Source organism: Hylobates moloch, unplaced genomic scaffold (assembly GCF_009828535.3).
Source record: "Hylobates moloch isolate HMO894 unplaced genomic scaffold, HMol_V3 SCAFFOLD_10, whole genome shotgun sequence".
Classification (NCBI taxonomy): Eukaryota; Metazoa; Chordata; class Mammalia; order Primates; family Hylobatidae; genus Hylobates; species Hylobates moloch.
The window spans coordinates 110,175,899-110,202,795 of record NW_026652285.1 but is presented as its reverse complement, the minus strand read 5'-3'; the positions used below and the strand labels follow the sequence as shown (position 1 = coordinate 110,202,795).

Below are 26,897 nucleotides of genomic sequence, written 5' to 3'. Positions count from 1 at the left end.
TGTCATTCTGAAAAGTATTTTGGCAACTATAGTAGAGTGGAGTGTAATCTTTTTTTTTTTTAAATTCTGGATTTCTCTAATGATTAATGATATTGGGCATTTTTGCGTGTGTTTGTTTGCCTTCCGTATATCTTCTTTGATGACATTTCTGTTCAAATCTTTTGTCTGTTTTGGTTGGGTTATTTTCTTAGGGAGTTGTGACATTCTTCATATATTATGAATACTAATCCTATAGCAGATATGTGTTTAGCAAATATGTTCTCCAATTTTAGGCTTGTCTTTTTATTCTGGTTTTTTGTTTTGTTTTGAGACGGTCTCAATCTGTTGCCCAGGCTGGAGTGCAGTAGTATGACCACAGCTCACTGGAACCTTGAACACCTGGGCTCGAGCAATCCTTCCGCCGTAGCCTCCTGAGTAGCTGGGACCACAGGCATGTGCCACCATGCCCAGCTAATTTTTTAAAATTATTTTTTGTAGAGACAGAGCCTCACTTTGTTGTCCAGGCTGGTCTTGAACTCCTGGATTCCAGCAATCTTCCCACCTTTTCTCTCAAAGTTAATCAAAGCTGGGATTGCAGGTACAAGCCACTGCACTTGGCCTCATTTTTAAAAATATCTTTCGTGGCGGGGCACAGTGGCTCACGCCTGTAATTCCAGCACTATGGGAGGCCAAGGCGAGTGGATCATTTGAGGTCAGGAGTTCAAGACCAGCCTGGCCAACATGGTGAAACCCTGTCTCTACTAAAAATACAAAAATTAGTTGGGTGTGTTGGCATGTGCCTGTAATCCCAGCTACTTGGGAGGCTGAGGCAGGGGAATCGTTTGAACCCAGGAGGCAGAGGCTGCAGTGAGCTGAGATTGCACCACTGCACTGCAGCCTGGGCAACAGAGCGAGACTCTGTCTCAAATATATATATGTGTATATATATATGTATATATATGTATATATACATGTGTGTATATATATGTATATGTATCATATAGCAAAGTTTCGCTGTAGTTCAATTTATCGATTTTTTCCATTTGAGACGGAGTCTCGGTCTGTCACCAAGGCTGGAGTGCAGTGGCACAATCTTGGCTCACTGCAACCTCCAACTCCCAGGTTCAAGCAATTTTCCTGCCTCAGCCTCCCAGGGACTACAGGTGCACACCACCAGGCCCAGTTTTTTTTTTTTTTTTTTTTTTTGTATTTTTAGGAGGGACGGGTTTCACCATGTTGGCCAGGCTGGTCTCGAACTCATGACCTCAGGTGATCCGCTTGCTTTGGCCTCCCAAAGTGTTGGAATTACAGGCGTGAGCCACCAACGCCTGGCCTTGTGTTTTCTATACAGGTTTCATAATTTTAGATTTTACATTTCTGTCTACAATCCATTTCAAGTTATTTTTTGTGCAGGGTAAAAGGTATGTGCTACGGATCAAGCTGTCCCCAACTCCAGTCCACATGTAGAAGCCCTAACCCCCAGATGCGACTGTATTTGGTGACAGGGCCTATAAGGAGGTGATCAGTTCAAGGAGATTCTAAGTGTGGGGCCCTGATCCACAGAATCAGTGGTCTCATAGGAGACACCTGGAAATCCACTTGCTCTGTTTCTCTCCCTGCACACAGAGGAAAGTCTGTGTGAGGACACAGCAGGACCATGGCTGTTTACCAGCCAAGAGAAGAGGCCTAAGAGTGACACCCACCTCACAAGCACAAACTCTTGGACTTCTGGCTTCCAGAACTGTGAGAAATACATTTCTTTTGTCTAAGCTGCGGCATTTTCTTGTGGCAGCCCGAGCACGCTAAAACGGCATGTCAAGAATGTTTCTCTTTTTGCATAGGATTGTCTAAATTTCTCCAGCATCATTTGTAGAAAAGATGATCTTTTCTCCATTAATTGCCTTTCCAAGTTTGTTAAAAATCAACTGACCATATAAGTGAGTCTATGATACATGATTGATGAAGCTTTCCTTAATTCCTACTTTATGTAAAATTTTAAAAATCATGAATGGATGTTGAATTTTGTCAAATGCTTTTTCTTTATCTATTGAGATAATCATATAGTTTTCCTTCTTTGATACAGTAAACTATATTAACTGATTTTCAAACATTGAACCTAACTTATCCTGGGGTAAACCCCACTTGTGTCATCATATATTATCTTTTAAAATATATTCAGTTTGGCCGGGTGCAGTGGCTCACACCTGTAATCCCAGCACTTTGGGAGGAGGCTGAGACAGGTGGATCACGAGGTCAGGAGATGGAGACCATCCTGACTAACATGGTGAAACCCCATCTCTACTAAAAATACAAAAAAGTTAGCCGGCGTGGTGGCATGCACCTGTAGTCCGAGCTACTCGGGAGGCTGAGGCAGGAAAATAGCATGAACCCAGGAGGCAGACCTTGTAGTGAGCTGAGATTGTGCCACTGCACTCCAGCCTGGGCAACAGAGTGAGACTCCATCTCAAAAAAAAAAAAAAAAAATTCAGTTTGCTGAAAGATTATGTTGAAGATTTAAAAAATCTATGTTCATAAGGGATATTCATCTGTAGTTTTCTTGTCATGTCTTTGTCTAGTTTTGTTATCAGAGCAAAGCTGGCCTCTGAAAATAAAATAAGTTGGAAAATATTCCCTTTTTCCACTTTTTGGAAGAGTCTATACAGAATTGGCATTATTTCTTCCTTAAACAGTTGGTAGACTTCAATAAAGAAGCCATTTGGACCTGGGATTGTCTTTCTTGGAAGGTTTTTCCACTCTAAACTTAATTTAATATACATGGTATTACGAAGCTTTTTCTTTTTTTTTCTTTTTTTGAGACGGAGTCTCGCTCTGTCACCCAGGCTGGAGTGCAGTGGCGCAATCTCGGCTCACTGCAAGATCTGCCTCCTGGGTTCACGCCATTCTCCTGCCTCAGCCTCCCGAGTAGCTGGGACTACAGGCACCCCCACCACACCCGGCTAACTTTTTGTATTTTTAGTAGAGACGGGGTTTCACTGTGTTAGCCAGGATGGTGTCCGTCTCCTGACCTCGTGATCAGCCCACCTCAGCCTCCCACAGTGCTGGGATTACAGGCGTGAGCCACTGGGGGCGCCCGGCCTTTTTTTTTTTTTTAGAGACGGGGTCTCGCTCTGTCGCCCAGGCTGGAGTATAGTGGCATGATCTCGGCTCACTGCAACTTCCTCCTCCCAGGTTCAAGCGATTCTCTTGCCTCAGCCTCCCATGTAGCCGAGACTACAGGCACACATCGCCACACCTGGCTAATTTTTTGTATTTTAGTAGAGACAGGGTTTCACTGTGTTGTCCAGGTTGGTCTTGAACTTCTGAGCTCAGGCAATCTGCCTGCCTTGGCCTCCCAAAGTGTTAGGACTACAGGCGTGAGCCACTGTGCCCGGCCATTAGTCTTTTTTTTAACCTGATCACTCTGGCTGTTGTGTTGAAGGCAGACAGAAGGGGCCAAGGGCAGAAGTGGATGAATTAGAGGCTGCGGCAGCAACAGCTGACAGCCAGAGGAGGCGGCAGTGGGGGAAGGGAGAGGAGTGGCCACATTTTGGATATATTTTAAAGACAGAGTCAAGAAAATATGAGAGAGAAGGCATGAATCAGAAATGGGATAAGAAAGGAGGAGAAAAGGATGATCCTCAGCCTGTGCAACACAGCGAACCCCCATCTCTAAAAAATATACAAAAACTAGTAGGGAGGAGTGGTGCCTGCAATCCCAGCACTTGGGAGGCCGAGGCAGGAGGATCACTTGAGCCTGGGAGGTGGAGGCTGCAGTGAGCTGTGACTGCACCATTGCACTCCAGCCTGGGTGACAAAGTGAGACCCTATCATAAATAAATAAATAAATAAAATAAGATGACTTCTAAGGTTTCGGCTTGAGCATTGACTGAGATGGGGAAGGCTGTGGGGGAAAATTTGAAGTTCAGGAGAGAAGTCAGGACTAAAAATACAAAATTGGATTAATGTTATTTAAAGCCATGGGAATAGGTGAGATGATAAAGGAGTGAGTGTAGAGAACATTCCATGGCACAAAGGCACAGCCAGAGTTTGTGGGATCAGAGAAACAGATAAAAAAGGTTCAAAGAGAAGAAAACGCAAACGGAGAAACGGCCATGGACAGCCCATGAACTGGGGATGCGCCTCGGCCTTCGAGTCGAGCAACGTGGAGGCCTGGAGACCCCAAGGGCAGCTCTGGGGAAGCTGGAAAGAGCCCCCGGCATGTGGGAAAGGGAAATCAGAGACAACCTCTCAAGAGCATTAGAAAGGAGAGAATAGGGAAGTCGACAAAGGGGAAGATAACTTTTTTTTTTGTTTTCGAGACGGAGTCTGGCTCTGTCACCAGGCTGGAGTGCAATCTCAGCTCACTGCAACCTCCGCCTCCCAGGTCCAAGCCTGCCTCAGCCTCCCGAATAGCTGGGACTACAGGCACAAACCGCCACCACCACGCCCACCTGATTTTTGTATTTTTAGTAGAGACGGGGTTTCACCATGTTGGCCAGGATGGTGTCGATCTCCTGACCTCGCGATCTGCCCACCTTGGCCTCCCAAAGTGCTGGGATTACAGGCATGAGCCACCGCACCCAGCGGAGAACTTTTTAAAGATGGAAGAAATAATCAGGTGTTTATATGCTGACACAAATAATCCAGTAGAGAGAAAAACTGCCAGGGCAAGAAACAGTATGGCATTGCCACTATGGCATCCTTGGGGAGACGTGAGGCTTGGTGCACAAAGCAGGAGATGGGGCAGACGCAGGGGGGCGGGGGTGGGGCAGGGCCCTCTGGGGCTGTAATCTCCTGTGTGGTGGGGAAGGTGGATGTGGGGAAGAACACACTAGAGGCTCCTTCTCTCCTTGCTTTGGCATCACTCTGTGGTTCTGCTCATCAGATCAGGGTTAGGGTTAGGGTTAGATGGGCTCACTATGGGAACGGGCCAAGGGCATGCAGGCTCATCACCAGGGAGGGTGCTGGCTGTGGTGAGGCTTGGCCAGGCTGTGTCGTGGTTCCACCACCAGCTGGCTCTGAATTACCTGCGCAATTTATGAAATCTCACCATGCCTCAGTTTCCTTACCTGAAAATGGGATCATTGCAGTGCTAATGTGCAGACGGTTACCAGGCGAAAAAGCCAGTGCCCCACAGGGTAGGCATCCTGTGCAGCTTTCCTCAGACCCCTCCAGACACAGCTGGCCCCTCACCCTCCTCCCTGCGTGTCCTCCTGGGGCTGACACTGAGGGTGGGGGTGCACATCCCTGGGTCCGGGGCCCTCCTTCCGAGGCTGCCTTGCTCACCTGGGGCCAGCTTGATCTCCAGTGCCGTCCGGATGAGGGCCATCAGTGTGGACGTGAAGTGGACAGTCATGTCCTCGTTGGAGATGGGCATGTTCATGCGAACCAGGCGCTAGGGACAAGCAGGGCCGGTCAGGGCCAGGCCTGCTGGGGTCACCCCCCACCCCAAGACTACGCAATGATGGGGTCCCTGGAGGCTGGGCTGGGCATCCCAGTGGTGGTGCCTGCAGGTGCCTAGGCCTGAGTGAGGTGGGGCGGGTGGGAGTTTTGCCAGCATTCACACTCTCCCCTGGACTCCCCGCCCCGCAAATCTAGCTGAGGACCCTCCTGGCTGCAGAAAAGTAGAACTCCAGGTAAAGACTGGAGCCTTGATCCCTCTGAAAGCACAGCCACCTCCTCACCCCGAGGGACCCCTGCCTGTGGCTGAACGGAGGGGTGTAGCCTTGGCTGGGGAGGGGGAGCGGCAGCCACAGACAGAAGGGGGTCCCTGTGCTCATTTCTCTGCCCACCCCCGTCTTCTCCTCCCACCACTTGGATCATCTGGACGAGGAGTAGGTGGTCCAGGGTGCCTCTCTGGGGCCCAGCTCCCAGTGGGGGGCCCCTAGAGGTGACATCCTGGTTTTAGCTCAGGTCCAGCGAGGCTTCTGCCTCTCACCACCCAGCATGAGGCCTGGGAGAGATGCTCGACGTCACTAAAAGGCAGAGCCCATTTCTGTGCAAGGCAGGTCCTGCTGCTGGAAGGACAGGAACAGATGGGACTGCCCAGGGCTGCAGGCTGAGGCTGCTGCACTTCAGAGCAGGCTGGGGCAGTGTCCTGCAGCTCTGCTCCATCTCCCTCTCAGGTGGACAGCCTGTTGCCAGTTTTCAGGGCCAGAACAGCTGGAGACGAGCTCGTGTCTGCACCACAGTCCTCTGGCCCCAGCCAGTGCTGCCCAGAGACCTGAGCTCTAAGAACTGAAGAGGCCTCAAGGAGGAAATGCATCTCAAGTGTGCCTGGAATATTTTGAGCGTGGGGAGCAAGGAGCTGGCCAAGTGGAGCCCCAGGAGCACTGTCCAGCTAGAGATAGGAGCTCCTCCCCAGGGTCTGCCTGTCCTTGCCCAAGCCTGCAACCTGTGGCAGGGCAGCCCCTTCTCTAGGGAGGGCCACACAGCCCTGCCCCTAGCATCGTGGCCCCAAATCCAGAGTCCTCAGCCTAACAGCTGGTGGGGTGTGGATGCAAGCCGGGCTGGAGACATGAGCCTCACTCTGGCCCCGAATGCTGGCAAAGCCCCACTTGCCACGTCCAGTCCTAGTCCCAGGGCTTTGCACAACATGTGTGTGCAGCACAACAGGAGTAAACGGCTTCCCAGAGAACGGCATCCCTGCAGACCAGCATGGATGGCAGTGTGAGGGGCCAAGGAATTCCTCTCCCAGAGGGCAGGCGTTGGGGGGCGTTGGGGATAGCAGTGAAGGCAGAGCAGGCAGGTGATTTCCAAGAAGGAAGAGCTCTGCCCAGGGCACTGGAGGGCTGCCCTCCCCAGGGGTGCCATCAGCCCACTCCAGGTCCCAAAGAGCCAAGAATCTCAGGAAGAAGCCAAGAGGCAAGGCCAGGGCAAACAAACAGGTGTCTCTGCCCTGGGCCCTCCAAGGTGTGGTGCTCTGGGCATCTCCTGGACCCTCCTCAGCTCATCTGGCCCTTCTGCTCCCACCCTGAGGCCTCCCTTGGTCTCTCATGCCCAGAACCTTGGAGTCAGCCAGCACAGCTGGGTGGGGCTCCAAAGGCTGTTCCGTCATGGCCCTGCCTGCTCGCCCCCGCGCCAAGTGTGGACAGAGCTCTCCTTCTTGGGGACAAAGCTACAGCCTTGCATGCAGGACCCCCAGGCAGGCACAATGCAGGGGCAGGGCAGGGGCCGAGGATGGCTTGGAGGAGCCACTTGGCTCCCACAGGCTGCACTGAGTCGGGTGACAAAGACCTAGAGTAAGGGCACAGAGACAGTGCGGACAAGAGCTGTCCACAGCACCAGAGACGAAAGCTCTGGCAGGAAGCTTCCTCAGACAGACTCAGGAAAGTCTTCCTCAGGGAGACTGAGGAAAGCTCTAGGCACGTGCTGGCTGAACCACAGGCCATTTGCCGGAGAGCAGCGGGGGCCTCAGGAGGGCTCTTGGGTAGGTGGGTGGGTGCTGGGGGAATGAAGGTGCTTACACATGGAGGGTATGAGGTGGGACTGGGGACAGCTGGGCAGATGGAACAGGTTTAGGGCTGGGCCATGTGACCTGCTTGCCCACCCAGGAGGGAGGCCTGGAAGCATCCCTCGATTTACCCCCTTCGTGGCAACTCAGCATCCCATGACTCCTGGGCCCTGAGGCCATCCCCATCCTCCAGCAGCCCTCTGAGGCCCCAGGAATAATAGCAAGATGCCTCTCCCCGACACCCCTTTCCTTCTCAATGCTACAGTGCCTCTTCCCCACCATGGAGCCTAGAAAGTCCCTGGAGACTGCAGCCTGGGCCCAGGGAGCCTCTGCACTTGCTGAGCTGGGGAGGGGGTTGTACAGAAGCACCAGAGGCCCTGCAGGCCCCACCTGCTCCCAGGGCCAGACCCAGAGGGCTGGACAGCTCCATCCATACCAGCGGCTTAGAGCTTTGTTCTGAGCCCAGAACAAAAACCATCTCTGTCAAACAAGTGGTCTGTCCCCTCACTCCTAGGAAAGGAAGGGAGGGAGAAAAGGCAGGGAGGAGGGTCTAGTTCTGTCTTCCTGAGCCTCCAGGGGACTCTCAGAGGGGGCAGCTCAGGTTATGGGGACAAGAGGCCAGTGAGACATCATGGTGGCCACGTCCCTCTGTCTGGGAAGGAAACTGGGATGGGGCTGAAGAGAAAGACACAGTGAGGCGGCCGGGGGCACACAGCAGAGCAGCAGACAGACAGCCGGGCACCCTGAGAGGGAGAGGAGCCGGGAGAGCCGGCGAGCGCCCTCAGCAAGCACACACAGCCTCCTGGGGGCGGGTCAGGGTCAGGGTCAGGGTCAGGGTCTACCTTGTAAGCCACTCGAGCAGGGCATTTCTTCCCCAGCCCCAGAGGCGGGGACATGTGTTTCAGCATCTCAAACATGTCATTGTAACTGATGCGCCCACTGGAAACCCATCCCAGCGAGGCCAGGGCACAGTGGGGTGGTCCACAGGAGGAGCGGCAGCAGGAGGGGAGCGGGGAGGGGAGCGGGGTGGGGGGCAGGGAGGAAGCAGACAAGAAAACAGAGCCAGTTAATCAAAGTGTCGGATTCAAAGCCCAAAATCAAAATAAGTAAAATGAGGGATTTCTCTGCTTGGCTTGACCCCCTCCTGGCCCCCCACCCCCGAGCCTCACCTCCTCACTCCAGCCCCACGCAGGGCAGTGGGCGGGGGTGGCGTCTGAGCTAATGAACATGGAGGGGTGAGGAAGGGCTGCATCGGGGCGGCTTTGGGTTGATAATTTCTGATTTTACTCTTTTAAAAATCACAGTGAATGCCAATCAGAAAAGAGCTGGTTCACCCTGCCGGAAGAGCTGGCGGGCAGGGTCAGGTGGCAGATGAGGCAGTGGCTGAGAACCACGGCAGAGATATCAGCTTTCCTTATGGTCAGATTTGCTTCCAAGTGAGGCTAGAGGCTAAAAAGGTGGAGAAGATCTGAAACAAACCAGAAAACTAAAGAGGGAGCCCTGAAGCTGTAGAGCCAAAACCTAACCTTGGGGCAAGTCCTGCTTCAAGCCCAGAGACGCCCGAGGCCAGCCCAGGGCAGGGCTGCTGCTGGGGCTCAGGGCTGGGTGGGAAATGGGAGACTGCGGGAGGGCGAGGAGCTGGGGGGACATGGCCTGGGGCCACCTTGCACCAGCTCTGACAGCAAAGGGGCAGGTTGCAGGATCTAGGAACCTAAAGGCTCCGATGACAGAGTCTTCCCAAGTAGAGAGGCCACGAGGCCTGGGACCTACCTCCAACCCTGGGACACCTGCTTGTGGGCTTGGGGTCCTAGAGACAGCCAGATTCAGGTGGCCCAGGAGAGAAAGGGGACAGCCTCTTCCTGGCAGATAGATCTGCCCTGGGGCCTTGCCCTCCTCCCACAGTTCAAGACCAGGGGCTCCTTGGCTGAGCTGAGCGAATCACTCCAGAGGCAAAGCAGGATGGCTTGTCTTTGGCCCCTACTCTGCCTCTGCCCTTTCCTCCCCCAGGGACTGGTGAGCCACTGGGTTACTGGGCTCTTCCGACCCAGAGGACGGCTGCTCCTGGGAGGCCTGTGCCCGTGCTCCCTTCCTCTGGGGCCCTCGGCCTTTGGCCTGACCATCAGCTCATTCTCGAGAGCTCGGAGGAAAAACCGGGCAAGTCGGCTGCTTCCTTGATGCAGGAGGGATCTAGCCCCCATCTCCCACCCAGCTAGCTGGTCCCAGCCAGAAAGCTTTCTGTGCACTCTCAAAAGGCTGCCTGTCCCCAGCCAGCTAGAAGGGTCAGGGGAGATTAGACAGGGAACCAAAGCGTCCAGGAGGCTGGAGTGCGGGGCAGGACAGGAGGAAAGAAAGGTGAGGCGTCACCATTCCCAAACCAGGCAGGGAGTGTGTGCTGTGTGCGTTTCGGGCAGGGAAGTATGTTGGATGGAGGCTCTGAAGTTGCAAACCTTGTAGGCCAACCTACGAGGGCAGTTCTTCCCTAAGCCAACGGGTGGCGCAATACAACGCAACAAACTGTACATATCCTTATAATGAATCCGGCAACTGGAAAGGAAATGTCACAGGTTATGGCAACAAAGGCAGGATGGAGCCCAACCCGCCCGCCCGCCCAGCCTGTGATGGGAAGACCGGCCTCGCGCAGGTGTGGCGGCGGAGGTGAGGGGTGCACTGGACAGGTGGCACCTCGCTGGGGGACTGGGGCTTGGAGCTCCCCGGGAGGTGTGGCAACCCCAGCGAAATTTCCGGAGCCCGATGTGTGCAGGAGCCGCTCCACACAGAACACTGCCCTGCCCCTCCCTCTTGGTCAGCTCTTCCTCTCACTCCCTGAGTGACGATGCTCCCTGGCCCTCCCAGGTCAGCCAAACCCTCTGACGCCTGGCTTTGTCACCACCACAGCAAGGCAGGTCTGCTTCTCTATCACAGCAACCTCAGAGGCCCACACCCATTTGCCTCCTGACTGACCCTGTCTCCCTGAACACTCTGTGTCCTCCCCTGGAAGCCCTGGTCCAGCTAAGGACCTCCTCTCATCGTAGGCTGGCATCCTTGGATCACCACCAATGCTCCTCTCTCCTACAGTGTAGCCCCCTCGGTCCAATCAGCTCCAAATCATGTTGAATTTCCTTCTGTAAAAGGGAAGAAACAGGAAGCCCCACCTTGGCCTCACCAAACGTGTTTGCTAAGGTTGTTGCAGCCAAGGGACCACCACGGGGGGCTGGACACACGTGAGACCTCCCACCCTCCCCATCTGTCTCTGCCCATCAAGCCCAGGTGAAAAGTGTGGGCCTGACACCATCACTCCTCGATTCAAGGACTGTTTAACCAATTTCAATGCCTTTCTCAACCGGTCTCAGCCTTCCTTGCAGCCCCTCTGCAATGCACTTTCCTCTCCAGCCTGACAGAAGCCACCTGGCCTCCCTCTCCCCTCTGCCCCACCTCCCATCCCCAGCTCAATCCATCCTATTTCACTAGTGCTCAATCCTTCCTATTCCTGTAAGTTCTGCTCAAATGGCACCTCCTCTCATTCTTCAGGCCGGACATGGCCTCTCCTTCCTCAGAAATGCCCTGGCCTTGAGCTACAGTCACCATGTGGTCTCACTGCCAAGCCTGGCTGAGTGTTCTGACAGCATGTGCCTGTTTCACCTTTGGGCCCCTGCCCCAGCACATGGCAGATGCCCAGGAGATGTTATTAGACAGGTGGGTGGACACAGAAATGAGCAGCCAGATTGCTGCAAGAAGTGTGACTGCAATTCTCCTCTCAAGTCGCCAGGCTTCACGCCACAGGGTTGAAGCAACAACAATAGGAAGGTTGGGAAATGCAGCACCAGGGTGAACAGTTCCACGCCTTCAGAATCCACCCACAGCAGGCACGTGCATACCACAGGCGCGCACACACACACACACACACACACACACATGTGCACCACAGGCACGTGCATACCACATGCACATGCATACCACAGGCACGTGTACACCACAGACATGTGCACACCACAGGCACACACAGGCACGTGCACACCACAGGCACACACATGCACACTTGGGCACATGTGCGCCACAGGCACGTGTACACCTCAGGCACATGCACACCCACAGGCACACACAGGCACGTGCACACCACAGGCACACACACACAAAGACACGTGCACACCACAGGCACACACATGCACACATGGGCACATGTGCACCACAGGCATGTGTACACCTCAGGCACATGCACACCCACAGGCACACACAGGCATGTGCACATCCACAGGCACACACACGTGCACACGGGCATGTGCACACACACACAGGTGCACATGCCATTCATACACACATCCACATACAACCACACAGGCATGCACGCACATTCAGTTCACTTGCACACGTATACACACATGCACACATATATACAACCATATGTGCACACACACGTGAACATGCACACACGTGCATGCCTACATGTGCATAAAACACATGTCGACATCTGTGTGCATGCATGCACAACACACGTGTACACATGCACATGTGCACATGCACAGAGTGCGCATGTGGTCACACTGTGGAAACACGCACACAACACAGTCATGCACATGCATACATGTCCTGTTTGTGCACACATGCACAGTCACACATGTGCACACGCAACTCAGGAAATTTCCTAAAATTTTGTTGTTTCAAAGTTTCTCCCAAAGAACGACGAGCCATAGAGTGGTCCCCTGGGAAATGACTTCATCACTGCGTTTGTCACGGAGGCCACCAAAAAGGCTCAAAGTGCCCTGTGCTCTGCTCAGGATGCAGGATCCAGGCCCGATCTGCTCAGCTGCCTCTGCTGGGCCCCTCGGCCTGTCCTGGCCATCTTGGGCTATGTAGGGTGAGCCCAGGCTGCTCGTGGGGGCAGCATCATGTGTTGCTCACAGGTCACATCTGTGCTATTTCAAGGCCCACAGGTTTTGTGTATTATTTTGTATGTGCTATCTCTGGGGTGAGGCTTGTATTCTGTCGTTTACTCTTCAATAAGCACCTCTCATATCCCCGACTGCCTATGTCTTCCAAGGACCCCTGCTCTGAGACTCTGGCTTTGGTATGGTACCACTGTGCATGGTAACCAAGCTGCCATCTGGCCCAAGTCCACTTCCCGTTCTTCCTGCCTGTGCTCTTGTCCGCGGCTGACCGTGGAAGGCCCGGGCGTAGCTCATAAAGATTGGGGAATGTTGTCTTCCTCTCACGGGCCTTTGCTGATCTGCCTTTGCCCTTTAGTACTAACTACATGCTATAAAGTATCTCTGTTTTCTGCAACACAGTCTCCTCCAGAAAAAATACACCCAGAAAAAGCAGCGACTCTCTAGACCACACAGTCAGGGTGACCTGCCTAGAACTCACCTACATCCTGCCTCGGCTGGAGTCTCTCCTGCCCTTTGCCTAACAAGGTCTAGGTCTTCAGTGTGGTCAGTCTCCCCCACGTCGACTGGGCTTACCTGACCACAGGTCCTGTGTGAATGTGCCTGAGCCTGCCCCTCCCAGCATGAACTAAGTATCATAGGGCAAACATATTGCTGCATCAGACATGACAGGGTTCTCGCAAGCCACGGAAATTGTCATATACACCGTGAAACACAGACAACCTCTACGTCTGTCTTGCACTGCGTAAAAACTGTATATTTCCCACTCAAGTGAAAAACACCCACAGAGATGCCGTGGGCCTGGAAGAGCCTGGACAGGAGAGGCCCCGTCCCAGGGCCCCCGATGCTGCCAGTGGCTCCGGACCTTGTCCAGACTGGGAAGGGCCCCGTGCAGCACCTTCTGGATCCTCACTAGGAGGGTGGGGGTGCTCCGGGGAGGCTGAGTGCATAGGAGGGTGGGGAAGTCTAGTCAGGCTCCCAGGCCTTTTGTGTCCGTGGAGGGCTCCCTCTGCTGAGCAGCAGTTTAAGCAAAACCGGGCAGAACCCAGGAGCTCTGTGGGCAGCACGACCTCACCATGAGGGGTCTGACCACGTCCTGCCGGCCCTCCACCAGCAAGGGCACTGGGGGCAGAGGAGTGCAAGGGGGCCTGGGCAGGCTGAGGAGCTCAGAGAGAGAAGGCAGGCCTCGGCGGCACCCACGGTTCCCTCATCCCCCTGGGGCGCGGGGAGTGGTGGATGTCTACGCACTCACTGAGAGCTACTCATCCACGACCATTTCCTGGGCACACACTGTGAGTGAGGTGCTAGCAGCCCTCGTGGCCTTGCAGGGAGCAGCCCACAGTAGACACTGCTTGAGTGAGTGAGTGAGCGAGCAAGTAAATGAGGAACGAAGGATGGGAGGAATGGACAAACAGAAAGATGGAGAAGCCATGCTGCCTGACCTGTCTTCCTTCCCGAATGAGCTCTCAGCCCTGCTGAGATGCCATGCTGTACGGGACCCCCGTGGATCCTGATCTCAAACAGTTTCACCTTCTGACCCAAACCATGCCCTTCATGCGACTCCTGTTCTGTCTGGAAAGGCACCACCCCTCGCCTTTGAAACAAGTAAACCTTTCCCACCATGACAGATAATAGACAAGGGTCTTAAACACACTACAGCCTTCCTGGTAGCTCATCTGATGTCAAAAAAGTTCACCAAGCACCCACTATGTGCAGCCGGGGCTTCGGACACAGAGGTGCATGTTGGCCCCTGTCCTCAAAAGAAAGAGCAGAGGCAGACTCCTGAGCCCCTTAGGGAGAATGTCCTAAAACCCCACATCGAGTTGCACAAGGACGCTATGGCTGTGCTGTCTCCACACACTCTTCCACAAGCCCTCCATGAGCCCTCACATGACAGGCCTTGAAAGAAGACAGTAATTTAGGCAGACGACCCGAGTCTCACAAACCCCTTGAAAACCTTCCACGACTCCGGGTACCTCCCAAGGAACTGAACTCAAGGTCTCAAAAGACTCTCATCACTTTATGCAGTCCAGGCCACTGCGCAAAGGCACACGAGACGGAAAAGGGAGGCGCTGCTCAGAGGGGACACCACTGCTCTTACACAAAACAGGACAGATCCCTGGGCCCCACACCAAAACCTGATGGGGTGCTCACTTGAAACATGTCTGAAGCCACCAGGCCCATCCCAAGATCTATGGGTATGGACCACCCCCAAGGACCACAGAGCACCAGGGCTCACTTACCACGCAGCCGGGTCGTATTCAGCCCAGACCCGGATGAACTCGTCCAAGTGGTGAGGACCTAGGATGGAAGAGTCCCGCGTAAGGTACTCAAAATTGTCCATGATCACAGCCACAAAGAGGTTCAACATCTGCAGGACAGGAAGGAGAGCAGGTAACATAGAGAGACCTCAGCCTGCCCTCCCCGCCGCCCCCCACCACTCTCCAGTGTGTGTGTGAAGCTCTCAGGATAGCAGGGGTCACTCTGATTTGACCAGCGCATGCCGGACCTGCTCTCCCCATGGGACTTCCAAGACTTCCTGCCTTCCCGGGGTTCTGGAATCCACATGCTAGTGTCTTGCCCTATTTCACGCCCCGGAGTTTCCTGTCCATGACCCTCCCTTCCTCTCTGTGATCACATTGTCTTTCCCTCTCAGACTGGCCTTCCATGAAATCAGTGACTTGCAGTTAACAGTTTGGACTCTACAGGCCAACAGTTTGGGTTCTTATTTTAAAATTAAGTTTAAAGTCACATAACATACAATTACCCATTTTAAAATGTACAGTTCAGGGGCATTTAGTGTATTTACAATATTGTGCAACCATCTCTCTCGTTTCAAAACTTTTTTCATCATTCCCGAAAAATATCTCATACACATTAGGTAATCACCACCCCAATCCCCGCCCCCCCCCCGCCAACCCCCTGGCAACCACCAATCTCCTTTCTGTTTCTATGGCTTTGTCTATTCTGGAATTTCACATAAAGGAACCACACAATGATTTTATGTCTGGCTTCTTTCACTTAGCTTAATGTTTTCAAGGTTCATCCATATTGTAGTATATGTTAGTACTTCACTTCTTTTTATGGCTGAATAATGTTCCAGTGGTAACACACCACATTCATTCATTCACTGATAGGCATTTGGGTTGTTTCTGCCTTTTGACTATTATGATTAATGTTGCCATAAACATTCATGTACAAGTTTCTATGCAGATATATCTTTTCATTTCTCTTGGGTATATACCTAGGAGTGAAATTACTGGGTCATATGGTAATTCTATGCTTCATTTTTTTAGGAACTGCCAAACTTCTTCCATAGCAGCTGGTGCATTTTACGTTCCTACTGGCAATGTACAACAATTCCTCCTTCTCCACATCCTTGTCGACACTTGTTATTTTCAATTTTTAGAAAAATTATTGTTATAGCTGTCATGGTGGATGTAAAGAGGTATCTCATTGTGGTTTTGATTTGCATTTCCTTGATGACCAAAGATGTTGAATATCTTTTCATGTGATTGTTTGCCATTTGTATATCTTTTTTAGAGAAATGCCTACTCTTATCCCTTGCCATTTAAAAAATTGAGTTGTTTGGTTTTTTGTTGTTGAGGTGTAGGAGTTCTTTATATATGCTGAATATTAACCCCTTATTAAATATGTGATTTGCAAATATTTTCTACCATTTTGTTCTGTACATTGTATTTCCACATATTTGATAATGTCCTTTGACGTACAAAAGTTTTAAATTTTGATGTAGTCCAATTTATCTATTTTTTCTTTGGTTGCTCATGATTTTGGTGTCAAATCTAAGAATCCATCGCCAATTCTGAGGTCTTGAGGATTTACCCTTTATGTATTCTTCTAATAGTTTCATAATTTTTGCTATTCTATTAGGTCTTTGATTGATTGAAATAATTTTGTATATTGAGTGAGGTAGTGGTCCAACCTCATTCTTTTGCATGTGGATATCCAGGTTTTTCCATATTATTTGTTGAAAAGATTATTCTCTCCCTCACTGAATTACCATGGAAAGAAAGACAATTCTTTCCCCCATTAGCACAACTGTCAAAAGTCAATTGAACACAGATATTTGAGTTTATTTCTGGACTTTTAATTCTACTTAATTGGTCTATGTATCTATCTTTATGCCAGTACCACATTGTTTTGATTACTGTAACTTTCTAGTACATTTTGAAATTGGGAAATGTGTTGTTGGAATTAGTTTGCTAGTATTTTTGTTGATGATCTTTGGATCAATATTCATACGGGATATTATTCTGCAATTTTCTTGTGGCATATTTGAACATGATATAAGGGTAATGCTGGCCTCATAGAATGTGTTAGGAAGTGTTTCCTCCTCTTGTATTTTTGGGAGAAGTTTGAGTGTTCATTTTCTTCTTTTTTTTTTTTTTACTGTAGTAAAGATACGTAACAAAAAAATTTCCATTTTAACAATTTTTAAGTATAGAGGTCAGTGGCATTAAGTATATTCACATTGTTGTGCAACCATGAATACCATCCATCTCCAAAACTTTCTTCGTATTCCCAAACTGAAACTCTGTATCCATGAAACAATAATTCCTCATCCATCCTCCCCTGGAAACCACCATTCTATTTACTGTCTCGATGAATTTGACTACTATAGGTAACTTACATAAGTGGAATCATACAGGATCTGTCCTTTTGTGACTAGCTTATTTTACCTAACATAATGTCTTCAAGGTTTATTCACATTGTAGAATGTGTCAGAACTCCCTTCCTTTTTAAGGCTGAATAATTATAGTCCATTGAATGTTCATACATTTTGTTTACCCATTCATCTGTTGATGGAAACTGAGGTTCCTTTCTCCTTTTTGGCTATTGTGAATAACACTGCTATGAGCATGTGTGGACATATATCTGTTGAAGTCCCTGATTTGATTTCTTTTGGGTCTATACCAAGAGTAGAATTACTGGATCATTCTGTAATTCACTTTTATTAATCCTTTGAGGAACTGTCATACTATTTTCCACACCACCATTTTACAGTCTACCCACCAGTGCAAAAAGGTTGAAATTTCTCCACATTTTTGCCAATATTTATTAATTAATTAATTTATTTTTTGAGATGGAGTCTTGCTCTGTCTCCCAGGCTGGAGTGCAGTGGCATGATGTCGGGTCACTGCAGCCTCCACCTCCCAGGTTCAAGCAATTCTCTGCCTCAGCCTCCTGAGTAGCTGGGATTACAAGTGTATGAGACCACACCCCGCTAATTTTTGTATTTTTAGTAGAAACGGGGTTTCACCATGTTGGCCAGGCTGGTCTCGAACTCCTGGCCTCAGGTGATCTGGCCGCCTCAGCCTCCCAAAGTGCTGGGATTACAGGTGTGGTTTTATTTTATTTTTTGGGACAAAGTCTCACTGTGTCGCCTAAGCTGAAGTACAGTGGCGTGATCTCAGCTCACTGCAACCTCTGCCTCCTGAGTTCAAGAGATTCTTGTGCCTCAGCCTCCCGAGTAGCTGGGATTAAAGGTGTGTGCCACCACACCAGGCTAATTTTTGTATTTTTAGTAGAGCCAGAATTTCACCATGTTGGCCAGGCTAGTCTCGAACTCCTGGCCTCAACTGATCTGCCTGCCTTGGACTCCCAAAGTGCTGGGATTACAGGCCTGAGCTACTGCACCTGGCCTATTTTCTTTTTTCTTTTCTTTTCTTTTCTTTCTTCTTCTTCTTTTTTTTTTTTTTTGAGACAGAGTCTCACTCTGTAGCCCAGGCATGATCTCGGCTCACTGCAACTTCCATCTCCTGGGTTCAAGCGATTCTCATGCCTCAGCCTCCTGAGTACCTGGGATTAGACATGTACCACCAGGCCCAGCTAATTTTTGTATTTTTAGTAGAGACAGGGTTTTGCCATTTTGGCCAGGCTGGTCTTGAACTCCTGACCTTAGGTGATCTGTCTACCTCGGCCTCCCAAAGTGTTGAGATTATAGGTGTGAGCTACTGCACCTGGCCTATTCTCTTTTCTTTTTCTATCTTTTTTTCTTTAGTAATAGCAATTCTACTGGGTGTGAAGTGGTATTTCACTGTGGTTTTGATTTGCATTTCCCTAATTATTAGTGATGTTGAATATTTTTTCATGTGCTTATTGGTCATTGTATTTGGAGAAATGGATATTAATCACTTGTCAGATGAATAGTTTGCAAATATTTTCTCTGATTCTGCAAGTTGTCTTGTCATTCAGTTGATTATTTCATTGGCTGTGCAGGAGCTTGTTGCGGGAAGTCAGGGACCCTGAACGGAGGGACCGGCTGAAGCCATGGCAGAAGAACATAAATTGTGAAGATTTCATGGACATTTATTAGTTCCCCAAATTAATACTTTTATAATTTCTTACGCCTGTCTTTACTGCAATCTCTGAACATAAATTGTGAAGATTTCATGGACATTTATCACTTCCCCAGTCAATACTCTTGTAATTTCCTATGCCTGTCTTTAATCTCTTAATCCCATCATCTTCATAAGCTGAGGATGTATGTTGCCTCAGGACCCTGTGATGATTGGTTATCTGTACAAATTGTTAGTAAAACGTGTATTTGAATGACATGAAATCTGGGCATCCTAAAAAAGAACAGGATAACAGCGATTTTCAGGGAACAAGGGAGATAACCATAAGGTCTGACTGCCTGCAGGGCCGGGCAGAACAGAGCCATATTTCTCTTCTTGCAGAAAGCGAATAGGAGAAATATCGCTGAATTCTTTTCCCAGCAAGGAATAACCCTGGGAAAGGAATGCATTCCCAGGGGTAGGCCTATGGACCACTGCTCTGGGAGTGTGTGCCTTATGTGGTTGAAGATAAGGGATGAAATACGCCCTGGTCTCCTGCAGAGCCCTCAGGCTTGCTAGGATTAGGACATTCCAGCCTGGCAAATTCTAGTCAGACCGATTGCCTGCTCTCAAACCAGGTTTCCTGTTAAGATGTTTATCAAGACAATGCGTGCACAGTGGGACATGGAACCTCATCAGTAATTCTAATTTTGCCCTGGCCTTGTGATCTTGCTCTGCCTCTCTGACCTTGTGATCTTTTATTGCCCTTTGAAGCATGTGATCTTTATGACTTACTCCCTGTTTGTACCCCTCTCCCCTTTTGAAATCTCTAATAAAAACTTGCTGGTTTTGCAGCTCAAGGGGCATCACGGAACCTACCAATAGGTGATGTCACCCCCGGAGGCCCAGCTGTAAAATTTCTCTCTTTTGTACTCTTTCTCTTTATTTCTCAGACCAGTCGACACTTAGGAAAAATAGAAAAGAACCTACGTTGAAATACTGGGGGCTGGTTCCCCCCATAGGAGCTATTTACTTAGTTTTACTTATTCAGTTCCTTTTTTTAAATTCAATCCCTTTGCCCATTTCTTTCTTAAAAATTTTTATTTTGCTTTCATTATTTAATTGACATGCAATAATTGTACATATTTATGGGGTACAGTATGATATTTTGATACATGTATACAAATGTGTAATGATCAAATCACAGTAATTAGCATACCCATCACCTCAAACACTTATTTCTGTGTTGGGAGCATTCAAAATTTGCTCTCCTATTTGAAAATACTTGAAATATTTGAAAATATTCAACAAACTGTTGTTAATTATAGTCACCTTATAGTGATATAGAAGACTCAAACTTATTTCACCTGTCTAGCTGTACTTTTGTATCTGTTCACCAACCTTTGGCTATCCCCCGTCCTCCTAACCTTCCCTGCCTCTAGTGACCACTATTCCACTCTCCACTTCTATGAGAGCAATTTTTTTTTAGCTTCCACATATGAGTGAGAACATGCAATATTTATCTTTCTGTACCTGACTTATTTGCCTTAACATAATGACCTCCAAGCTCATCCATGTTGCCACAAACGGCAGAATTTCATTCTTTTTATGGCTAAATAGTATTCCATTGTGTATAAAGAAAATATTTTAAAAGCCCACTCATGTGTGGATGGACACTTAAGTTGATTCCATATCTTGGCTACTGTGAATAGTATGGCAATAAACATGAGAGCCCAGATATCTCTGACATAATTGATTTCCTTCCGTTTGGATATATACCCAGTAGTGGGATAGCTAGATCACACACAGTAGTTCTATTTTCAGTTTTCTGAGGAGGCTTCCTACGAACAGTGTATAAGAGTTCTCCTTTCTCTCCATCCTCATGAGTATTTGTTATTTTTTGTGTGTGTTTTTGATAACAGCCATTCTAACTGGGGTGAGATGGTATCTCACTGTGGTTTTGATTTGCATTTCCCTGATGATTAGAGATGTTGAGCACTTTTTCATATACCAGCTGGCCATTCGTATGTCTTCTTTTGAGAGATGTCTATTTAGTTCACTTGCCCATTTGTTAATCTGATTTTTTTTTTTTTTTTTTTGCTGATGGGTTGTTTGAGTCTCACCTTGTATATTCTGGATGTTAATAGCTTGTCAGATAAATAGTTTGCAAATATTTTCTCTGATTCTGCAAGTTGTCTTGTCACTCTGCTGATTATTTCACTGGCTGTGCAGAAGCTTTTTACTGAAATGCAATCCCATTTGTCTATTTGTGCCTTGGTTGCCTGTGCTCTTGAGGTCTTCTCCATACAATTTTTGCCCAGACCAGTGTCCTGAAGTGTTTTCCCTGTATTTTCTTCCAGTAGATTCATGGTTTTGAGTCTTACATTTAAGTCTTCAATCCATTTTGAGTTGGCTTTTGTATATAGCAAGAGATAGGGTTTGAGTTGCATTTTTCTGCATGTGGATATCCAGTTTCCCTACCATCGTTTATTGAAGAGACTGTCCTGCTCCAATAAATGTTCTTGGTGCTTTTGTTAAAAATCAGTTGGCTGTAAATACAAAGACTTATTTCTGAGTTCTCTATTCTGTTCCATTGGTCTATGTTTCTGTTTTTATGCCAGTACCATGCTGTTTCGAAGTTTGGTAGTGTGATGCCTCCAGCTTTGTTCTTGTTGCTCAAGATTATTTAAGCTATCCAGGGTCTTTTGTGGTTCTGTATTAATTTTAGGATTGTTTTTTATATTTCTATGAAGAATGTCATTGGTATTTTGATAGGGATTGCATTAAATCTGTATGGTCCTTTTCACAATATTAATTCTTCCAATCCATGAGCATCGAATGTCTTTCTATTTTTTGTGTGTCCTCTTCAGTATCTTTCATCAATGTTTTATAGTTTTCTTTGTAGAGAGCTTTCACTTCCTTAGTTATTTCTTTTGTAACTATTGTAAATGAGACTGATTTCTTTTCTGCTAGTTTGTTGTTGGTATACAGACACACTACTGATTTTTGTACATTGATTTTACTGAATTACTTTATGAGTTCTAAGAATTTTTTGGTGGAGCTTTTAGGGTTTTCTATATATAAGACATGTTGTCTGCAAACAGGAACAATTTGACTTCCTTCTTTCCAGTTTGGATGCCACTTATTTTTTTTTCTTACATAACTGCTCTGGCTAGAACTTCCAGTACTATGTTGAATAAAAATCGTGAAAGTGGGTATCCTTTCTTGTTGTAGATCTTTTCCCCATTCAGTATGATATTGGCTGTGGGTTTGTCATATACAGCCTTTATTGTGTTGAGGTATCTTCCAACCTAACTTGTTGAGTTTTCATTATGAAGGGATGTTGAATTTTATCAAACTTTTTTTCTGTGTCTATCGAGATGATAATATTGTTTTTGTCCTTCATTCTGTTGATGTGATGTATTATGTTGATTACTGGTTTACTTATATTGAACCATCCTTACATCCCAGGAATAAATCCCATTTGATCACAGTGAATTAAAATGTGCTGCTGGATTCAGTTACTACTAATTACTACAAAATACTATTTTTCTTGAGAATTTTTGCATCTATGATCATCAGGAATATTGGCCTATAGTTTCCTTTTTCTTTCTAGTGTTTTTTGTTTTTGTTTCTGTTTCTGCTGTGTCCTTGTCTGGTTTTTATATTAGGGTAATGCTGGTCTTGTAGAATGAGTTTAGAAAAATTCCCTCTTCTTCAATTTTCTAGAAGAGGTTGAGAAGAACAGGTAGTTCTTTAAATGTTTGGCAGAATTCTCTAGTGAAACACCCTGGACTTTTCTTTGATGGGATTTTTTTTTTTTTTTTTTTTTGAGACGGAGTTTCGCTCTTGTTGCCCAGGCTGGAGTACAATGACGTGATCTCCGGTCACTACAACCTCTGCCTCCCAGGTTCAAGAAATTCCCCTGCCTCAGCCTCCTGAGTACTTGGGACCACAGGCGTGCACCACCACGCCTGGCTAATTTTGTTTTGTATTTTAGTAGAGACGGGGTTTCACCATGTTGGCCAGGATGGTCTTGATCTCCTGACCTCACGATCTGCCTGCCTTGACCTCACAAAGTGCTGGGATTACAAATGTAAGCCACCATCCCCAGCCAATGGGAGATTTTTAAATTACAGATTCAATCTCATTACAGTAATTGGTCTGTTCAGGTTTTCTTTTCTTCTTGGTTCAATCTTGATGGGTTCCATGCATCCAGGAATTTATCCATTTCCGCTAGGTTTTCTAATGTGTTGGTGTATAGTTGTTCATAATAGTCACTAATGATCCTTCGTATTTCTATGATATTAGTTGTACTGTCTCCTTTTATATTTCTGAATTATTTATTTGCATATTTTCTTGTTTAGTCTAGCTAATGGTTTGTCAATTACCTTTTCAAAAAAACAATTTTTTTTTTTTTTTGAGACAGAGTCTGGCTTTGTCACCCAGGCTGGAGTGCAGTGGCATAATCTCGGCTCACTGCAACTTCCGCCTCCTGGGTTCAAGCAATTCTCCTGCCTCAGCCTCCCAAGTAGATGGGCTTACAGAGGCCCGCCAACACACCTGGCTAATTTTTGTACTTTTAGTAGAGATGGGGTTTCACCATGTTGGCCAGGCTGGTCTCGAACTCCTAACCTCAAGTGATCCACTTGCCACGGCCTCCCAAAGTGCTGGGATTACAGGTGTGAGCCACCGCACCTGGCTACATTTTCATTTCATTGATCTTTTGTAATGTTTTCATCTCAATATTGTTTCTTTTTGCTCTTGCTCTGATCTTTATTATTTTTGTTCCTCTACTAATTTTCGGCCTGGTTTGGGTTTTATTCCTAGTTCCTTGAGATGCATCATTAAGTCATTTATTTGAAATCTTTGTGTGTTTCTGATGTAGGCTTTTATTGCTATAAAATTCCTGTTTCATACTGCTTTTACTGTATCCCATAAGTTTTGGCATGCTATGTTTCTTCTCCACCTACCCTGCCTGCTGGTTCAAGTTATCATGACGTGTTTCTATTTTTATTGTTTCAATAATTTCTTTCTTCTCTTTTTCCTTTTGTCTTTTTTTTTTTTTTTTTTTTTTTTGAGATAGAGTCCCACCCTGTCACCAGGCTGGAGTGCAGTGGTACGATCTCGGCTCACTGCAACCTCCACCTCCCGGGTTCAAGCGATTCTCCTGCCTCAGCCTCCCAAGTAGCTGGGACTACAGGCGCGTGCTACCACACTCGGCTAATTTTTGTATTTTTAGTAGAGATGGGGTTTCACCATGTTGGCCAGGATGGTCTCGATCTCTTGACCTCGTGATCCACCCACCTCGGCCTCCCAAAGTGCTGGGACTATAGGTGTCAGCCACTGCACCCAGCCTTCTTTTTTGCTTTTCTTTTTTTTTTTTTTTTTTTGAGACAGAGTCTCACTCTGTCACCCAGACTGGAGTGCAGTGGTGCAATCTTGGCTCACTGCAAACTCTGCCTCCCAGGTTCAAGTGATTCTCCTGCCTCAGCCTCCTGAGTACCTGGGATTACAGGCACCCGCCACCACGCCCACTAATTTTTATGTTTTAAGTAGAGACAGGGTTTTACCATGATAGCCAGGCTGGTCTCGAACTCCTGACCTCAAACGATCCACCCGCCTCAGCCTCCCAAAGTGCTGGGATTACAGGCGTGAGCCACTGTGCCAGGCCAAATTGTAAAACTGCCTTCTTAATTTCTTCCTTGGCCCATCTGTCATTCAGAAGAATGTTAATTTTCATGAATTTGTACAATTTCAAAAGCTCCCCTTGTTATTGATTTCTAGTTTTATTTTATTTTTGTTAGAAAAAATACTTGATATGATTTCAGTTATTTTACATTTGTGGAGACTTGTTTTGTGGCCTAACATCTGATCTCTCCTAGATAATCTTCCACGTGATGATGAAGCTAATGTGTACCATGCAACGGTTGGATGAAAAGTTCTGGAAATGTCTGTTAGGTCCATTTCGACTAAAAGGCAGTTTAAAGCCAACATGGGTTTTTGTTGTTGATTTTCTGTCTAGATGATCTGTTCAATGCTGAGCATGGGGTGCAGAAATCCGCAAATGACACTGTGCTGGAATCTATCTCTCTTTTTGGATCTAATAATATTTGTTTTTATATAATAATATTGTCTGGGTGCTCTACTGTTGGGTCCATATATATTGACAATTGTTGTATTTTCTTGCTGAGTTGATTCCTTTATCATTATATAATGATATTCCTTGCCCTAAAATTTTTTTTCTTAAAGAGATGTGGTCTTGGTATGTTGCCCAGGCTGGAGTGTAGTGGCTACTCACAAGTGTAATCACAGCACACTACCACCTTGAACTCCTGGACTCAAGCAATCTTTCCACCTCAGCCTCCCAAGTCGCTGGGACTACAAGTATGCACCACCACACTGGGCTTCTTTTCAGAGTTTTTGACTTAAAGTCTGCTTTGTCTGATGTAAGTATAGCACTCCTGCTCAATTTGGTTTCTGTTTATGTGGAATATGTTTTTCATCCCTTTACTTTCACTCTATATGTGTCTTTATAGCTGATGTGAGCTTCTTGTAGGCAGTATATAGTTGGGTCATTTAAAAAATCTATTCAGCCAGTTTATAAACTTTAAGTGGGGGAATTTAATCCATTTACATGTAAGGTTATCATTTATAGGTAGGACTTATTTCTGTCATTTTGTTAATTGTTTCCTGGTTGTTTTGTATATCCTTTCTTCTTTTCTTCCTCTCATTATTTATCATTACAGTTTAGTGGTTTTCTGTAATAATAAGGTTTGATTATTTTCTCTCTTTTGTGAAACTCACTCTACCAGCAAGTTTTATATTTTTGTGTGTTTTCACGAGAGTAATTATCATGTCTTTGCTTCCAGATGTAGGACTCCCTTGTGTATTTCTTGTAAGGCTGGTCTAGTGGTGATGAATTCCCTCACTTCTTGCTTGTCTGGGAAAGACTTTATTTCTCCCTCATTTCTGAAGGATAGCTTTGCTGGGTATAGTATTCTTGACTGACAGTTTGTTTTTTGTTTTCCTTTTACCACTTTGAATATATCGTTCCATTCCATTCTCTCCTGGTCTATAAAATTTCTGCAGAGAAATCTGCTTTCAGTCTAATGGGGGATTCTGTTATATGTGACTTGATGCTTTTCTCTTGCTGTTTTTAGAATTTTCTCTTCTCTTTGACTTTTGAGAATTTGACCATAACATGTCCTGGGGAGAACCTTTTTGGTTGAATCTATTGGAGGACTGTTGAGCTTCTTGGATTTGGATGTCCACATCACTCCCCAGACTTGGGAATTTTCCAGCTATTACTTTATTAAATAGATTTTCTATACCTTTTCTCTTCTCTTTTCCTTCTAAATACCCATAAAATATTTTTTTGCTTAATCGTGCTCCATAATTCTTGAAGGCTTTTCTTCACTCTTTTGAATTATTTCTTTTCTTTCCCTCTGACTGATTAATTTCAAATGACCTGTTTTCAAGTTCAGAGATTTCTTTTTTCTTCTGCTTGATCAGATTCACTGTTGAAGCTCTCTATTGTTGGTTTTTATTTTTAATTTCATTCATTGAATTTGTCAGCTACAGGATTTCTGCCTGGTTCTTTTTTTATGATTCCTATCTCTTTGTTGAATTTTTCATTTATATTGTCAATTGCATTTCTGATTTCATTGCATTCTCTATCTGTATTTTCTTGTATCTTGTTGCACTTCTTTAAGAACATTATTTTGAATCCCTTTTCTGGCAGTTTTTAAATTTAGTTTTTACTAGGGTCTACTACTAAAGAGTTATGTTCCTTGGGTGATGTCAGATTTCCTTGCTTTTTTTTTTTCTTTGAGATGGAGTCTCGCTCTGTCGCCCAGGCTGGAGTGCAGTGGCGTGATCTCGGCTCACTGCAAGCTCTGCCTCCCCAGTTCACGCCATCCTCCTGCCTCAGCCTCCCGAGTAGCTGGGACTACAGGTGCCTGCCACCGCGCCTGGCTAATTTTTCTGTATTTTTAGTAGAGATGGGGTTTCACCATGTTAGCCAGGATGGTCTCGATCTCCTGACCTCATGATCCGCCCGCCTCAGCCTCCCAAAGTGCTGGGATTACAGGCATGAGCCACCATGCCTGGCGATTTCCTTGCTTTTTCAAGTGTCTTGTGTCCCTTGATGTCTGTACATCTGGTAGAACAAATCACCTCTTCCAAACTTTGTACAGTACAGTTGGGTTTTAGTGTGCCAGCTGGGAAGGGCATAGTTACTCTGTTTCCAGGTGCAGTGGTATAGTCTCCCTACAACTTCTTTAG

The 26,897-nt window shown here is 47.1% G+C and overlaps 1 protein-coding gene across 23 annotated transcripts in view; it reads right to left on the bottom strand.

Annotated features, from left to right (window-relative positions):
- CACNA1B (calcium voltage-gated channel subunit alpha1 B) overlaps positions 1 to 26,897 on the bottom strand; it is a 244,247-nt gene that overhangs the window by 12,012 nt on the left and 205,338 nt on the right. For 11 of the 23 annotated variants that reach the window (XM_058445703.1, XM_058445706.1, XM_058445705.1 and 8 more), the window contains 3 exons: positions 14,556 to 14,683; positions 8,275 to 8,371; positions 5,266 to 5,374 (listed from right to left, as the gene is read on the bottom strand). In XM_058445703.1, coding sequence (XP_058301686.1) covers positions 5,266 to 5,374; positions 8,275 to 8,371; positions 14,556 to 14,683 — 334 coding nt within the window. Of the gene's footprint in view, positions 1 to 5,265; positions 5,375 to 8,274; positions 8,372 to 8,687; positions 10,555 to 14,555; positions 14,684 to 26,897 lie in introns of those variants that run through there. The other 12 variants (XR_009215329.1, XM_058445707.1, XR_009215332.1 and 9 more) reach the window with 12 other exon arrangements.